We start from the raw sequence: 15,255 nt of genomic DNA, 5'->3' as shown, positions 1-15,255 counted from the left end.
TTAAATAGCTTGACATCACAAGTAAAGAGAGATGCCATATTTTATTTGTTAGGGTGCACTGCTCCTCTAAGAGCCTTTAGACCTTTGATACATAGTTACAATGGGCTACACATTCAATGCTTTGTTTAAAGAACTCCCCCAATCTGCATGAACTTGCCTGAGGCTATTGAACAAGACAAACAACTACCACACTGTATTTCATGTTTTGCTGTATACACAGCCACCCTGCCCTATTGTTCCTTTTTTATTTATCTAATTATGCTTTTGTTTCCTCTTTGTTACTTTTTCCTTTGTAGACGAGCTCACCTGCGGCTGTGTCTGGAGCGGTTGAAGGCCCTCATACCCCTAGGACCTGACTGCAGCCGTCACACTACCTTGGGCCTGCTCAACAAAGCCAAAGCACACATAAAGGTACATATGATTACCCAGCTCTTAGCTAAAGCTGGTCCTGTTTTTTCTTTTTCTTTTTTTTTGTGATAAACAGAACAAAGAAACTGCAAGCTTTAATGATAATGATATTAATGACGATGCCTTTCTGAAGGTTTTTAAACTGAGTGGTTACCAGCTGACTATGAAAACCTTATTATTCATTTGGTCAGAAAAAAAAAATGAGGAAAAGAAAGGGTGCAAATTACCAAAGACTCACAAGTTGGTGCCTCATGATTGGGTTAAAAATATGCGAAGAGAGATTTTTCAAAGGTTAATGAGCATCAGTGCTCATGCAGAGCCAGTCCTGTTGGTGTCCTCTGAGAACCAGCCCCCATTTAGACAGATTTCTGAATGAGATGTTAGATAGTGTTGTGTGGCAAAGCATTTCAGTTGAACTTGCCTGAGAACGGTCAGTCCGTTAAGTATTTTGGCCCGAGTAATTTGATGTTGTCTTGGGTTCAACATCAGGCTTCTTGTGGTGTAACTGGTTCTAGACTGGGCACTCAATTACAGATCAGTGGGAAAAAGGTATTCAAAGCAGGTGCCAGAAAGGACTTTTTTCCATTTGGAGATGCACTTAAAATTAAGCCTGAAACCCACTGCTATTTTCTGGGACATATTTTCTTTAAGCATTGGCTCAGAAAGACGTCTGCTGTTTGAAGAATGCCATGATCATGAAGGAAAATACACCATCACACACTTTCACCTGCAAAGGGCCTCAGAAAATGACCGAATATTCACCTGATGTAAAATTCTGTTCAGAACTTGTGGACTGGAGAACTTCTCCCCCCCCCAAAAGAAAACAAGGCTTTGTGCCAGTTATTCAAATGAAGGGTTGTTAGATAGATCACTGAATAATTTGAAAGGTGAAAGTATTAGGACATGGTGTGTCATGTCATTCGTCACACATGAAAAAATATTTTGCTTGGAAAGACCAAACTCGTGTTTACCTTTATGATAAAATGAATCCACAGTAATTGTGCAGGCAGTGTAACACTTCACACTTTGTTATCCACTTTAAAAGCAGGCATGTGACTGCCTGAGAGTGAGCAGTCTGTAAGGGGAAAGCGAGGCATAGCATGCACTCACGTAACAGACAGGACATGTACAAAGGCGATATTGTTGTTGAGGTGGGCCTCCGCCAGCTCTGCCGCTCGCACTTCTGCTGCTGCTGTCAACTTGAGTCTCTTCATCGCTTATTGATGGCCTATTGTTTTGGTCTGTCGCTGGGAGTCACGCTCATTAATGTTGGCACCCATGACATAAGGCTGCAAGGTTACATCACAATGTGGCTGTATCGGGCCCTGCCACGGCCTTCATTTGTATCATAATGGTGCAAGGCGTAAACAAGCCGACACGGTGTAAACAAGACAGGTGAGGAAAATCATTTAGGGGTGTCGTCGCTGACAGCAGGAAAATCCGAGGGGACAAACTTGTTTAATTTGCTGAATACTAAAGAGCTTCTGGGGCATTGTCCATGTGTTTGTTCACACCCTTTTCTGGAGGCTCGATGGCTGTGAATTCTCTGGACAATTACCTTTTCTGTTCTCACATGGGCTCAATCTGACACCAGAGTTTGTGGGGAGCTGGCGGAGAAAAGTCCGTTTAGTCTGAGCCCATTGATTCAGACATTTGTGTTCTCACATGAATGTATGAAAAAGGCCTGTTTCTTTGCTGGCTATTCATTTGTCTAACCTCTTTTCTCAGCATTATTTTTATGAGGCTTTCCTCTTGCTTACACACTTAACCCTCCTGTGCGTTCTCCAGGATATTGGCAAGCCTTGAAAAGCAATGAATTCATTTACAAGCTAGTAAGACTTCAGAAAGTATTAACAAGGATCGAGTTTCTTTTGCAAAGCAGCTGAATGTCTTTCTTCCTCCCTGTCATAGACAGTAAAGTTTTTTATAACTAATGATCCCTACAAGTCATGAATATGATTATTTAGCACAACACAATGTCTATAATATCTTTTGGTGAAGACTCCTCTCCTCTTCTCTTTCACCTCACCAGAAACTTGAAGAGGCGGACAGGAAGAGCCAGTACCAGCTGGAGTCTCTGGAGCGCGAGCAGAGGCACCTTCAGCGTCAGCTGGAGTTGCTGAGTGGAGGCAGTGGTGCTGCAGCCCAGAACAGCCCAGGGGAGGGAGAGAGGATACGCATGGACAGTGTGGGCTCCACCCTCTGCTCCGACCGCTCTGACTCTGATCAAGGTATGTAAGGTGGCATGCATGATTTTTAATTAAGCATCTACACGGCTATCAAAACATGTTTTCACACATGGATAAATTCACAAGGGTATTAGCTGCGCTCCGCTATCTGCCATCACAAGGACTTTACAATAGGGGGCCAGCAGGTTAAAAAACAGCTCATTTCTAGTATGAGTACCCTGGACATTTGTGCTCTCACATGCACCTCTGTCATGACTGCAGTGCATGTGTGAAAACAGCTAGAGCCTCCAGCTGCTGTCGGTCTAATTTTATAGCACTGAGGTTGGGTTGGTCAGAGCTCCTCTGAGACTGCATGTCGAGGTGCTGATGAAGGACATCAGATTTAAAATGCAAAATGTTTCCTGAACTGAAGCAAAACCAACATGGTGTCTGTTTGTTTGTAACGATGTCAAGTATGAGGGACATGTTTTCCTTTGTATTTTATGTTAAAATGACTCTAACCTAACAGAGAAGCATTAAAGCCATCATTAGTGTGTCACCCTGGTTGTGAGGTGACAATTTTAACCACTGAAAATGAAACTGACTACAATCTCCTTTCTTTTCATATTCTGTATTTTTGTTTTCATAAAGTGCTGTGGCACAAGCCAGATACTGTGTAAGATACTGTGTCATCATACAGTACAGCATGTTGCTGTATAAGTAAGGCTTTTCTCTAAGATATTGTATCTTTAAAAAACTCCAAAACAAACAAATTTCTGGCACCGCTTTTATCCAAAGGAGAAAACAACATGGCAAACAATATAAAACGTAGGAAGTTTCTTAAAATATCCAGAAATAAAGTATCAGCAGAGAATAGTTTTCTTAATAATCCTCAATGAAAGTGGAAATATGTTAAATTGATCTGTTCTTCTCCCCTTTCATCATTTTTCCATCCTACAGAGGAGATTGAGGTGGACGTGGAAAGCACGGAGTTCTCCCATGGAGAGCTGGACAGTGTGAGCACAGCCAGCACCAGCGACCTGGACGACCACAGCAGCCTCCAGAGCATGGCCAGTGATGAGGGCTACTCCTCCTGCAGCGTCAAACTTGCCTTCTCCTCCTAGAGCCCCGCCCCACCGACGTGACCATCACATTCCTGCCAAACTCGCCTGCCCTCCCATCTGTTATATCCATCCAGCCATGCCTATGAAACACACACATCCAGTCTCATCTCCGATGACTGGCACGCACCCAGCTAATAGTGTCCCCCCTTTGCTCCCAGCCTTTTTTTTTTTTTTTTTTCTTTTTTTTGCCCCACGCTTCCCCTCCACGCTGCTCAACCCACTTTCGGAGGCGTTCCAGTGAGAGCTCTTTCTCGCCTCTGAACTTTGAACCGCTCCGACCAACACTGACACCAGGGACCCAGACACAGACTGCCAATTGGTTCAAATCTTATTTTAAAAGGAGGAGCAGAGACGTAGACATCATCTTGAAGTTTGAAGCCACAACATAAAATTAACTGTTGATTTTTATCTGCTATTTCCACACACCTTTAAAATCCCCAAATGTATTTCAAATTACACAGCCCCAAATATGACTAAAATGCTCTTTAATTAATATAATTGTCTGTTTGGTTCTGTCTAATGTGGGTGTTTGCCTATATCTTATTATTCTGGCGTTGGGCCTGGCTAAATCTGGACTGGATTGAGGCTGAACTTTGCCATATCTACACAGCTCGTCCCCGCAGCCCTGAATTTCTTCCTCGTCTTATCGAGGTTTTTCTTTTCTTTTCATATTACCTGTGCTCTACACCACAGAAGCTCTGACCCTTGAATTGGTGCTATTGTGAAATAAACCCACCAACCAACCAATGGGGGAAGCAGATCAGATCCACCACTAAGCTTTTAAAGCGAACAAAGCGCATCTGTCGTGATTGTTTCCGACCACACACGGAGGAAAACAAGCCACAAAAACGGAGGGAAAAAAATAAGAAAACATTCCTGTCGGATGTGGGTGCTCAGTGCATTTTCAAAGAGTGGAAATTGTAACTTTGTGTGTGCGTGTGCGTGTGTTTTGTTTTGGTTTCTTTCCCCTCGACAAGCAGCTACTACAAGCTATCCTGCACTTATCTACTTTAGAGCTGTCCATAGAAATGGCACAAACCAAGAAGGAAGAAACACACACACACAAAAACAACAGCAACAAGGGAAAAAAATCCAAACTACAAGCTTTGGAACAGATGTCCAACTTCTCTCCAGCAGTAACAAGCAATAACTCGTGCAGTTTTTTGTTTCGTCAGTTTGAACTCCTTCCCGTTTTTTGTTTGTTTTTTTTTCTCCCTCAAGACTCATGTGACCGTCCACATTTTTTTTTTTTTTTTTTTTTGTACATACAGATAGCTTAATAAATAAAACTTTAAAAATGAGTTCAAAAAAAGTAGTGCTTACAGATAGAACTATTGCCTCTGTTGCTGTTTGACCTGTGTTTATTGTGCATTTTTAAATTGAAAGTTTAGAACAATTTTTATCCTCCGATAAAATTTGCTGATGGAAACGTTCAAACGCTACCCTCTCTGTCCCCGCTCCCCGCCCCGAGGAGGTAAAAGGAACGATATCCTCGATAGAAACAGTAGAACGACTTTCCATCCAGTTGTAAACAGTGATCTAAAATGGCATTTGTTGGAAAATGCAGACTTTGTTTCTCACTGTTTTCTTTTTGTTTTTGTTTTTTGTTTGTTTGTTTTTTTTTAATCAATTAGACAGTTTTTATTCTCTTGTTTGTGAATGGCGGTTTAAGTAAAAAGAAAAAAAATATATTATATGGCATTCCAATGGTGGTCAGGTGATCTGTGGAGGGAAAGTTTGAAGTGTTGGAAAAAGAAAACGGGTTGTATGATGTCAATGTACTCCATCCCTACTCCACCGGCATTAAGAATTGCACTTCGGCTGCAGTTCGCTTTGTTTTTCTTTACCACTGTCGTGTTGCGCTGCCAACCATTATTTTGTGTGTGAGAGAAAAAAAACTAAGAATATGATGAATATTTATTCTGCAATCCCTCAAAGAACACACAATGGGGAGAAGGTTAACTTATTTTGTTTCTGTCTTATTTTACTCTTCTCTTTGATGTTTATTCCTCACTCCTTATTTTAAAAAAATGTATATTTTATGGATTATTGTTAAGGTTTGTTTTTTTTTCTTTCTATTTTTTGCCGGGTGGGTGGGAGAGTGGTTAAGAAAATGTAGCCATTTTTTTCATTTTCATTTTTTTGCTGTTTTATTCAATGGACACTTGAAATGTAATTGGCCCGTAAGCTGCTCCTAGTGCTGAGCCTCGCCTGTTTAGAGTCACCAGCCTTGTTCGGGGCTGACTCCCCAGCCACACACCAGGCCTGTGAGGAGCATCACAGACCTGAAACAGGAGCACAGGCTGAACCTTTATACCCATTCTGCTGTCGCAAGGTGAAATGCTCTCGACTTTGTTTCTGGGTCTGTGCTGAGGGGAGCTAATTCTGCACAAGACTCACCCATAGCCAAGACTTTACTGGCAAATATTGAGCCGGCTGCTATGAAATAAAAGGGGTCTAAAACTCCGCTTTCCTCTATTAGGAGGATTGTAGTCTCTATTAGACTTGTTTTAGTTGACAAAATGTGTCTTACATTTACAACTCCTCCGACTGAGGATTTAAAGAAATAAAAACACAAAAGAACAAAACCTTTCGGTTTCTCTGATGGACATCGTTACAGTGTAGAGTTCGACATGTACGCTCTTTGCGGAGCTCTGTTGAGGTTGTTGGACTTGGCACTAAATCAGAAAGTCACCACTTTTGGTGCTCAGATATTTAAAAAAAAAAAAAAAAAAGCCAAAACCACCTCAGAACACCTCAGTGTCCTCTCTCTTTATCTCTTTCTCTCTCTCTGTGGAGGACAGTTTACATTTATTCTGCCCCGTTTTAAGTTATTACCTTTATCTGATCTTTGTTTCTGCTTTCTTCTTATGTTGGTTTTATGAAACTGCACTGCTGACACGACAAAGGTCTCAGTGTTCTGCGACAAATGAATTTCTCTTCTTGTTCAGACCTCGATCAGTTCTTTGCAGTGTTTTAACCTGCTCACACAGTACACAATGTTGTGTTTTACTATGATGGGACAAACTGAGTGTTTATCACAAAATGTGTGTCATTTTGTCCCACGTTGTAAAATGCTGAGATGCGAGATGATTCCAGGACGGGTTAAAAACAAAAACAACACTAAAAGAACTGGTTTTACTGAGGCCAGGTCTGTCCTCACTCATGTGAGTCTACTATGTGTGTGTGCATGGGTGTATGTATGTGTGTGATCTCTGTGTTCTTACTAAAGCTGAGCTTTAGAAAGGCACCTAGTCCATGACTAGTCTGCACAGATGTCAGTGGGCTGTTTGCCACTTTGATACTCAGTAAATATCACACTTCTGAAGGCTGTTTGTCATTTTTAAAAAAAGACAAGCTCTCCAGCGTACGATGCAAAAACAAAAGATGTTCAGTCCAGTGCAGAATAGTCCTGGATCAGCTGATTGAGAGGTCTGACAAAACATTTCTGGCCATGCTGCAAAATTCATTAGCATATCCTCATCACAAAGTTGTATTTTTACCTGTGTTTAAGGTTTCAGTGGTGGTTAGGGGACAGCTTGGCCAGAAGTGCACCAGCCCCGTGAAGTGGAAGTTGCAGTGTCCTTTGTAAAACCCCACTCCACTCTGGTGTCAGTCTCTCTCAGGGGGTTGATTTGAGCAAACGGGTCCACGAAGTCAAGTTAGCCCAACCAAACAAGCAGTCCCAAGTGCAGTAGGGAGCCCTCCTGTTGTTCTGAACCTGTGGCCATCCTTTGTAAAACATGCACTCTGATGACGATTCTAGCTGTGTAAGTTGATGATGCAATACTTAAAATAAAAACACCAAGATTTTCAAACCTGAAGGACTGAACCGAGCTTTTAATACTGTGAAGTGTGTCACTGCTGAATGTATTGTAAAGCAAATGGCTTACGCCAAGTTAAATACAAGTCACCTGTTAATCACATGATTCCCATTTACCACATGTGCACAAATCTCGACAAAGCAGCAATTTTTTTTCCACAAGTGATGTGTCATTTTCATAATGAAAGCGTGTCTCTTAGATGTGACTAAGAACATAAATGTCTGAAGCCCTTTATTGGGTGGCTTGATGAATCACAGGAGTCAGAAGATAATTGTAGCAGCTCATAAAAACGAAAAGGTCTTCTACTAAAAAGCATTTCTTTTAGATTTCTCTAATTTTTATCTCTCTTCCATTAATTTAAATATTAATCAAACATCATAAGAAGCAATGATAACTCTGCTCGAACTGTTTATAGCTGACAGGCAAACAGGAATCCTTTGGGAAAAGGTTGCAAGAAGATTAGTCTACAGTTTAATGAGTCACAAGCCGAAACTGACACAGCTCATTCATCTGCTTTGAGACCAGCTGAACCCTGAGTACTTCTGTTAAGCCGAACTAGATTATGTTGTCTCATAATCATCCAAATCAAAATCAGAGGCCTCCCCACCCCCCCACCTGAAATTTCCGACCTTCAGGTTGATTATTTTCCTTGATAAATAGTCTAATTTGTAACTTGACTGCTTCTGTTTATATACATCCTTCATAAAGCCTTTTATAAACCACGTCAAACTGGATGTCTTGAAATGTGCGACAACAGGGACGTGCAGAGGGGGGGGCTAGAGGGGCTTGAGCACCCGCCCCTTTCCTGATGAGTGCCCAAAGTGCCCTTATGTTGAGGCAACTTTTAAATTTTTTTTATTTATTTATTTATTTTTTTATGTGTGTGTGCGTGCGGAGTCCTGTCTGTGCCCCTCAACAATAATATTTAACTATTAATCACAGTTTTGCTAAATGAAAGGATCTGGCTTGCATCAGTCACATGATCACATTTAACCAATGATCGCCCTCGACGGCAGAACGCGCTGGTTACGAGCCGGGAACGAGCTCACAAAGAGCACGCGCATTTTTTGCGGTCCGGAGCTGTAGGAGAAACACAAGTTAATTCAGAGACACAGACTGATGCGACAAAACCAGTAAGTAGGTGTACAGCGTGCACTGTAGTGTGTAGCACCCAGGAGTATTGGCTTATTATGTACACGTTGGTAAGCTGTCTTGTGGCAATTTGACGAACTGAAACAAACGAGCGTGCGTGTGTGCAACAGCGCGACAAACATTACCTGTCCTTTTATTAACTGCACAAGTAGTGCTGGTCATAGCTGCTGGCTACCTGTGTAAGGCTGTCATGGGTCTGTAGCTCTGTCACCGTTTTAGGGAACATATTTAGTTTTAAAGTTTCTGGGCATTTCCTGCCTTTCTGGAGGGATTATATTTCACTAAAAAACGATCTAATATGCATGTCCACATAATAATTATTATAATTATAATATATTAAAAAACACACGCTGTATTTTAAAGAACATACATTAAGAAGCAGATTATATTAGATTTATATTTTAAATAAGACAAAATTTGGATTTTACAGCAGTAAAATTATTGTATCTCTACAGTTTAAAATGTAATAAGCTTTGCCCTGCACAGAGTGGATAGTGAAACAAATGGAATCATCATAAATACATTATTTCATATTTATTACCCCCTCCTCATTGCTTTATTATTGTAGCTCTAGTAATGAATAATAATGTAAGGATGCCCATAGTATATACAGTATTCTGAAGAAGGTCTAAAATGTCACTGTGTGTGCATGTGTGTGTTTTATTTAGCTGGATTTAAAAAAATATTACTCATGATATAACCTTGTCCAGACATGGCTGGTAAGGACATGAGGAGGAAACAGTAGGAGCTGTGTGAGGCTACTAAAGGCAGTGCTATAACATTTTTCTGTCATCATTTTATTATAGATTAAGTGCAAGAGTTGTTAGGTGTGGATAATTAGATTATAGTTTATTGCAATAACAAGTTGTGCCTTGTTCTCAGATAGACAGCAAGTGGAGAGTGATATATGAAATGATGGGAAGGAAGGAAGAAGAGAAGCAAAGAGTGATTCACAGGCAGAGCCGAGTTTATGTCACAGTTTTTCGTTGCCTTATGGTTCCAAGCGCTGTCACCAATCTTTGCATTTTGTTATTATCTCATGACACTTGTTTAATCAGCTACCATCTCTCCTGTGGACTTTTTAATGTCTACAGTCTCAGATCAACACAGCCCTGCCCTTCCCATATTAGATTCTTGATGAATGTGTGTTGTTGTTATTCAGCCTGGTTCAATGTGCCCCTTTTTAACTTTGAGCACCCGCCCCTTTAAACCTCTCTGCACGTCCCTGTGCGACAATATTAATATGAACTCTCATCATGCAAAGTGATTTTTAACAATAACTGTCAGAAAGTGATCCAGTTCAGTGATGCTGCTCAGCATCTCTTTTAGGGGCCGTGTTTTTCTAAACTGTAGAGCCAGCAGCGTACATGTGTTATAAATCTGTGACACGATGTCCATGGTTTCACAGGACTCTGGCAGGGAGAAATAGATTATGCCCCCCATCTGTAACACACTGCACTAACATCTGCTGCATGTATTATTATTCTTAGGAGATTAGAGCCTGTAAGAAACTATTCCGAAGCACGACTTCCCAAGATGTACAAAAGCACTGTGTAAGTGTGATAAGAAGATGTTCTCATGAGAAAGTCTCTGTAGCTACAGATAATCTGGGTTTTGATTAGAACTCCACATCAGCATTTACTCCCATCGGCAGCGATGACTGTTATAAACTATAAAAGATATTTTAAAGTCAAACAACAACCTGGAAACTGTTGATGATGAAAGGACAAGCTTGTCTTTATATGTATTTGACAAAGTAGTAAAATACAAACTCTTCGCTTGCAGGTTTACTCTCATTTTTTTAAATGGCTTTTGTGAATGCATGTTGAAAATATAATGAATATAATGCCTTTCAGCTGGTCTTGCATCGCAGTAAATCTCACAGTTATCGGGCACAGCGTGTGTCACAAGAATGAAATTGCAAAAAAAGAGAAGACTCGTGTTTCTGCCCATCTTTTGAAAGACAGAACGTCCTTTCTGTCCTCCTTTTGAACTAATCTGGAACATTATGATAAAGCCATTTTGTTGTCAGTGTGGTATCTAATAGGGAGCTCTTATCAGTTTCATACTGTGCAAAATGCTGCCACCTAGAGGATAAAAGCTCAAAAATAAATAAAATTTCAAGTTCATCTTTCTGATCCTTTCATTACACGCACCGATTGAATATATAATTTTGTGAGACAACGCCAGTGCTACATATTTATATGACATTACATATCAGCACGTACACTAAAAACATCCAACATCCAATGAACAGTATTATCTACTAACTAAGACTTTTTTACATTTAAACTTCTTTTCTTTTTTAAATAATTAGACGTGCGTACACAGTGGATTTGAAACCACACAGTCAAGATGTGACTGAAGTGAAGACTTTCAGCTTTCATTCAGGGTGTTTTGCTTTAAATGTTTACAACATATTAAAGAAAAATAGGATGATAATGCCCGACAGACACTATGGGCAAATCAGGTAAAAAAACAAACAAAAAACCCCCCCACAATTCTCTAAATCTAAGCATTTATCTCATGTACGCATTACAGAGGTTACAGTGATAAATGAAGTCAGCCTAGAGATCACAGTGAGACATAATCTTGGGCTATACAGACTCTTTAGGCACTATTTTCTAATCTTGGATATTTATGATGCTGTTTAAACTCTGTGTTTGTGAGGGGCAGCCAATCAGAAGAAAGAAGACCCAGATGTTGTTTATTATATTATGGTCAAATAGAAGCATGGAAAAAACAGCGATTTTGAATTCAGTGAAGTCTAGCATAGCACCAACCACCTGGTGGCACAAGAGGCTTGAAAATAAGCAAAAACATGGAAGGGGTGAAATTGCAGCACTGTAACCTGTGGTTGCAGAGTGGATTTAATATGTGTGTTAATAAATGTGCATTGTCCCTTCTTTTAACAAATAAGTGTATCAAAGAAAGAACTATTTTATATCCTGTTACGCTACTTTCTGGCTTTTGTTATTTCTCTGGACCCTGGTATGGCCTGAATCTGCCTCTGCTGCTCTCTGTTTGATTTCCTGCCTGTGACTTCAATGAAAAAAACCTTGGTTCTTTTTTTGCACCGCCGTGCATTTACCCTTGCTTTTAGGTTAATAAAATAGCAAATTTTTAATAACCTTTAGCTACTAAGTCATTAGCTGTCGTTATTAGAATATTAGTGAGGCTTTTGCAAGTCTTCTGGTATAAATGTTCTTAACTTTCCCAGCTTCTTAAACACCATCCACTAAGGTTAAAGGTCATCTTTACTTAACTATTGTCTCTTGTGCTCTTATTGTCCTTTTACTTTTATTGTTGTACTTTTTTTTATATACATTGTTTCTGTTTCAATGGCATTTATTTTCTTATTGTTAAGCACTTTGTGCAGCATGGTCTGTCTGGAAATGTGCTATATAAATACATTTGACTTTGACCTTGACCTACCTATAACAGTGATGTTTGTAATGTCATTTAGTCCTTGTGTATCTAAAGGCAACGTTCATACTTCTTACAAATTCAGCATTTCAGGCTTTAGAGTTTAACTTTCTTTTGAATCTAAACTAAAAACAGGACCCAGAGAGAGCCTGCAGTGAGCCTATAGTACTGAATCAACACGTCGATTTTCCTCTTTTGAACCACTGGGCTGCACTCAAGTATTAGATATTTCACAAATAAACACTTTGAGCCACTACGTGAGCCGAGGGCTACAAAGATGTTCTTTTACTGTGTATGATAGGGCAGTGTGTTGTGTTTTCCGGTCTGATCTGCAGTAAAAATCACAGATTAGAGCATTTCTGAATTGAACTTCTTCCTCAGAAAACCAGAAAATCAGTCTACTTCATAATAAAACTGAAACAATTTCATCCTACACAATTTTCACAATAATTTTTGTTTATCAAAAGCAAAGTGATACCTTTGCGAACGATAACACGGTCCTATTAACAGTCATATTTTTTATGTTTAGTGGCTGCTTGTAAAAAACACTTTAAAAACAGTTCAGTCCTCTAAGCTGACAATCAAAAACCTAAACTTTACTTAAAAAGACAAAAAAAACTTGTGAATCAAGAATTAGAACTCAGTAGTTCTCAGCCCGCCATTGAACGAATATCAAAAAGCTGACTTTCCACTAAGATGAGGGTTCAGCAGTGATGAAGGATATCACGACTTAGTCATTATGTGCTGCACTTGAATCTAGATGGTGCATCAGATTTAACGGATTTCATCATCTGACGTAGTAGCGCTGGATGATTGGCCAGAGACTGATTATACCTGAGTCACCACGTAAAAGAGCCGCTGGTGCCGACAGTTTTCTGTCGTTCTGGAGCTGAAACTGAGTTTAAAGAGTCTGTTGAAATGAAGCAAATATCCCAGAGACAGATGCTGGAATCTTATTTTCAGCCATTAACGCCAGTTTGTCTAACGTGTGAACCATACGCTTGTGAATTAAAAAAATAAATAAAAGTGTGACTTTTGGAAGCCGTGATTTTATTTCCAAGTGGCTTGCACTTCAGTCAAGGTCACATCTTACTCCCATAACACCAGAGGTCCTTAAATTTTGTGGCAAGACATAAGAGAGAAGGGTTGTAGTGAGGAATATCAAAGGAGGGGCTCTGCTCTACTTTCACTCCCCTCATGACTCATACTCTGGACCTCATCTCCATATTGTAGTTGTTCTTCACCCCCCCACCCCCTCTTCCATTGCTGAGAAGCAAACCCAGGCCACCAATTACTGCACTGAGAGAGCACCAGTGGGAGTCCATGGGGGATTATGAGGAGGTAAAAGCAAGAAGGCCATCGGGGCTGAGTGTGTGGAGATATGTTGGGGGTGGGGTTGCAGAGGGGTTCCTCCGGTGATGAGCATGAGTCATCATCCCCACAGCGCTTGGGCTTCTGACATCACAGCAGCCTTATCAGAGGAGGAACGCAATTCCCCACAAATGTCTTTCACAGCTGATGGATGAGGCAGCAGGGGGCTGATAGCAAAACAAATTATGCATCATATCTCTGAGGCATGCAGTCAAGACCTGAGGTGCGCTATAATAAGGAGACAGATGTGTGTGTGTGTGCAGCAGAGTGTCTGTGACATCCGTTTGACAGACAGCGAGGGAAATTGTAGTTGCAGGGAGAAGGACTGGTTTCGAGGCAGGTCGACGTCATGCCCCGACCAGGCTTCAGGGCACCCAATCACGACAAGCCCCTTTCTCTCTCGCTCTCTCTGTGTCTCTGCTGTGGGTTTATTCATGCCATCAGGATTAGGAGACCCAGCAGGCACGTAGGTCCTTCCCTCAGCTCACGTAGTCCAGTCTTTTCGGTCCTCAGCCAAAGTACTGTGAAAAGCCTGAATGGAAAATTTGTGCGTTGTGACCTGTGAGTCAGCCAGACAAATGAAATCTTCAAAAGGTGTCACGGAGAATCTCGCTAAGAGTTTGTTGATCAGGTAGATGAATCTGTGGGATGAAAAGAAGCTTTGACACACTGAGAGGGAGAGTGGATAGATTTCTGAACCGTGGCTGAACAGGAGTCAAGAAAGGCTGTGAATCCTGTGAACCAAGCTAAATTTTCAGCACCGTTTATCTCCTGCAATTTTTTAAAATGCCACATGTCAACACAGATCTGGATCAGCTCTTAAAAAAGAATCACTCGTCTGCTTGGAAGCTAGGCTAATTGCTAGCTCTGGTAAAGAAAACGATGAAAACCCATAACTTATGAACTCTTTTGTTTGCTAACAACCAGACAAACCAAACGGATCACATAGCCTCATGGAGTAGAGGTAATAAATGTGAAAAAAAAAGTTTCAGAGCAGGGGTGGAGCAACTAAATAACTCAGAGACTTAAAGATAAATAAACTTTATGCTTAACAGATGGAAATGTCTGAGAAGATGTGAACTGTCTGTAAGGCAGTTTCTTCTTGAAGGAAATTTACTTCCATTTAAGGTTTATTTGCACCTTCAGTGAAGAAACTGCAAATGGGAATTCTCTTTTATTGCAAACCCCAGAAGGGCTTTGTTACCTCTAACCTGATTCTGTCTCACTAACAGCCAAACATGAGAAACACTACACTGAAGCTTCTTCTTCTTCTTTTTTTTAGCAATTCAGCAGGTACTTCAGAAACCATCGGGCCTTGCCAACAGAAATCAAAACGAGAAGTGACAGCTGCTTTCCGTCTCACCAGTGAAAACCTCGTTAAAGTGGGATCGTGGCTGGTGGACATAATCAGATCAGTCATCGATTTAATAACACAGAAGAAATGATCATGCATCACTTTCTGCCATAAAGTCTCTTTTATTACCAGCCAGACTTGTATGTGAATGCTTCTATGGCTCTTTGTGTCTGCTGAAATTTTAATTGAGAATGGCCTTCGCTTGAATTTCAGCACAGGAAGCAGAAGATGCCTCGCATGCTTTCAGATGTGCGAGACGGTGTTTTATTTCTGGTTGCTGTCTTCGTTTTCATAGAGCAGTTTAGAGGAAAAAAAGTGGATGGAAAGGACGTTTCGGGGAATTTTCCTGTCAGCACTTTCAAACCTGCTGTGCTGTAAAAAACAGAAGGCAATGCAGAAATGTAAATATGCACCAATCACTCGCTGCA

The 15,255-nt window shown here is 40.7% G+C and overlaps 1 protein-coding gene and 1 long non-coding RNA gene across 3 annotated transcripts in view; both read left to right on the top strand.

Annotated features, from left to right (window-relative positions):
- Positions 1–7,524, top strand: part of mxi1 (max interactor 1, dimerization protein) — a 30,674-nt gene extending 23,150 nt beyond the window's left edge. For both annotated transcript variants that reach the window (XM_085459900.1, XM_085459901.1), the window contains exons 4-6: positions 297–411; positions 2,441–2,639; positions 3,537–7,524. In XM_085459900.1, coding sequence (XP_085316026.1) covers positions 297–411; positions 2,441–2,639; positions 3,537–3,700 — 478 coding nt within the window. In that variant the 3' untranslated portion in view covers positions 3,701–7,524. The remainder of the gene's footprint in view (positions 1–296; positions 412–2,440; positions 2,640–3,536) is intronic.
- A 1,068-nt stretch (positions 7,525–8,592) lies between these two features.
- Positions 8,593–14,964, top strand: LOC146708153 (uncharacterized). Its single transcript, XR_014921104.1, has 2 exons — positions 8,593–8,657; positions 14,756–14,964. It is a non-coding gene; the product is annotated as an uncharacterized LOC146708153 (long non-coding RNA).
- Positions 14,965–15,255: the final 291 nt, after the last annotated feature.

Source organism: Copadichromis virginalis, linkage group LG6 (assembly GCF_057382275.1).
Source record: "Copadichromis virginalis isolate Kocher_CV1m ecotype Utaka linkage group LG6, C_Virginalis_male_GT1.1, whole genome shotgun sequence".
Lineage (NCBI taxonomy): Eukaryota > Metazoa > Chordata > Actinopteri > Cichliformes > Cichlidae > Copadichromis > Copadichromis virginalis.
The sequence above is the reverse complement of the archived record's forward strand: the minus strand, read 5'-3'. Positions and strand labels throughout refer to the sequence as shown.